General features: G+C 44.3%; 1 protein-coding gene across 1 annotated transcript; it reads right to left on the bottom strand.

Moving 5' to 3' along the window:
- Positions 1-270: 270 nt before the first annotated feature.
- Positions 271-1,217, bottom strand: DYNLL1 (dynein light chain LC8-type 1). Its single transcript, XM_075276525.1, has 3 exons — positions 1,047-1,217; positions 808-945; positions 271-628 (listed from the first exon to the last, which is right to left on the bottom strand). Exons 2-3 carry the CDS (start codon positions 937-939, stop codon positions 491-493), a joined length of 270 nt encoding a protein of 89 aa, XP_075132626.1. The 5' UTR covers positions 940-945; positions 1,047-1,217; the 3' UTR covers positions 271-490.
- Between the last annotated feature and the right edge of the window lie 488 nt (positions 1,218-1,705).

Here is a 1,705-nt window from a genome sequence, read left to right on the forward strand (position 1 = left end):
GAAGGGTGTGTTACCTACGTAGTTTGTTATTGACAGCAATGAATGAACAGTGTCAGACTTAAGGACACACCCTTAACAGGCAACACCCAGTTGTCAGTTTTTTCATAAATAATTGTAAGAAAAGATGCTCTAGAACTCCTATACACCAGAGACTGCAAATTACTGCATCATTACCAAGATAGACATGTCATTTAAGTGTTAACAGAAGACCGACATGAACAAGCAGCACATTCACCAAAACTTCTCAGTCACAGAAGACAGACATTGTAAAAAGAAAAAAAAAAAAAAGTTTTAATGTTTAGAAAATGAAAACTTACAAAATAAATACAGTTCCATTTCTTTTTCCCCAAGATCTCTTTATCACCAGTATGAAAACAAGTCAGTACACGCAACATTGGAGTCCCAGTAAGACAAGGTACAGTTTGGGTGGACAGGAATTGTTCCCTTAAACCAGATTTTATTAGCAGTCCATTGAGTTCTCCACATTCTTCTAGCCGGATTTAAATAGGAGAATGGCAACCTGGCCCAAATAGAAGTAAATGAAGTGTTTGGTCTCGTGTGTGACGTAGCTGCCAAAATTCCTGCCCACAATACAGTGCCATGTAGGGTTATACTTCTTGTCAAACTCCTGGAGAAAGAAGCAAAGACAGACATTATTTATCAGGTGATCATTTCCATCTCCCCAGCATCAAGGAGGAAAACTTCTGGAAGATTCTAGTAGAACTGCTTAGCCTTTCACTGTAAGGAATGGCTCTAAGGCTCTGCAGCATCCATACACCTATCTCCCACCCCTCAGGAGACGCTCACCTTCTTGATACAAGCAGCTATATCCTTCTCAATGTTGAATTTCTCCAGGGCTTGGGTGGCGGTGTCCACCGCGTCCTGCTGCATCTCTTCCGACATGTCGGCGTTCTTGATGACTGCTTTCCTCTCACACATGATGTTCTACAATGACACGGCACATGGACAGTAAGCTCTCCTCTAGTCCCGTACAACCACCACTACATCCTATAACCGCCCAACACGGATAATAACGGTACACTTACTCTGTGGTGGTTTCCTCGGCTTCTATAGGCACAGGTTCGTCTTGTACAGCTCGTCCTCCACACAGAGCAGCCTCGGGTCACTAAGCACTCCTCTAAGCCTCACCGCTGTCTTCTACACTGGAACCTCACCGCACTGCAGCCTCTATTACCTACAGCCTTGCTTTCCCACGCTCTTTTTGATTGGTCAGATTTTCACCCACACGGTCTGTTGATTGGTTATCCAGTAAACCAGCTCCTGCTTTCTCCCTCAGCACTCTGTTTCATCCCAAAATGCACCGCGGAATAGCGTCCGTCGCCATAGAGACACATGCGGCAAGTTGGCGGGACTGTGCCTCTGGTGGAGTCTCCTTGGTAACACAGGCACAGACGGACTATTACTGTTCTGTGGTAACATTTGTGCTGATGCTCTGGCTGTTCTATGTTCGTGACTGTTATGTAATAGCTCCCTCATACGTAATAGATGGAGCGTGCATTACAGTAGGTAAGGTTAGAGTATGTATGGCCCTGCCCTAAGCCCGATAATAACTGCCTGCTCATTCTCCTGCTTGTAGTTTGATTATTTCCTATATTTATTGGTGTTAAAAAAAGCCGAGTGTGCACGTGTGCTTAAAGGGATCCTACAAACACATTTTTTTTCTTAGTAACAAGTCGGAATAGCC

The sequence above is a fragment of the Leptodactylus fuscus genome, chromosome 1 (genome assembly GCF_031893055.1).
Source record: "Leptodactylus fuscus isolate aLepFus1 chromosome 1, aLepFus1.hap2, whole genome shotgun sequence".
Classification (NCBI taxonomy): Eukaryota; Metazoa; Chordata; class Amphibia; order Anura; family Leptodactylidae; genus Leptodactylus; species Leptodactylus fuscus.

Excerpts from the sequence above, each read along its gene's own strand:
- DYNLL1 (XM_075276525.1), bottom strand. The coding sequence starts at position 939 with ATGTGTGAGAGGAAAGCAGTCATCAAGAACGCCGACATGTCGGAAGAG. Across the intron at positions 629-807 it reads TAGCTGCTTGTATCAAGAAG|GAGTTTGACAAGAAGTATAA; the intron begins GTGAGCGTCTCC and ends TTCTTTCTCCAG.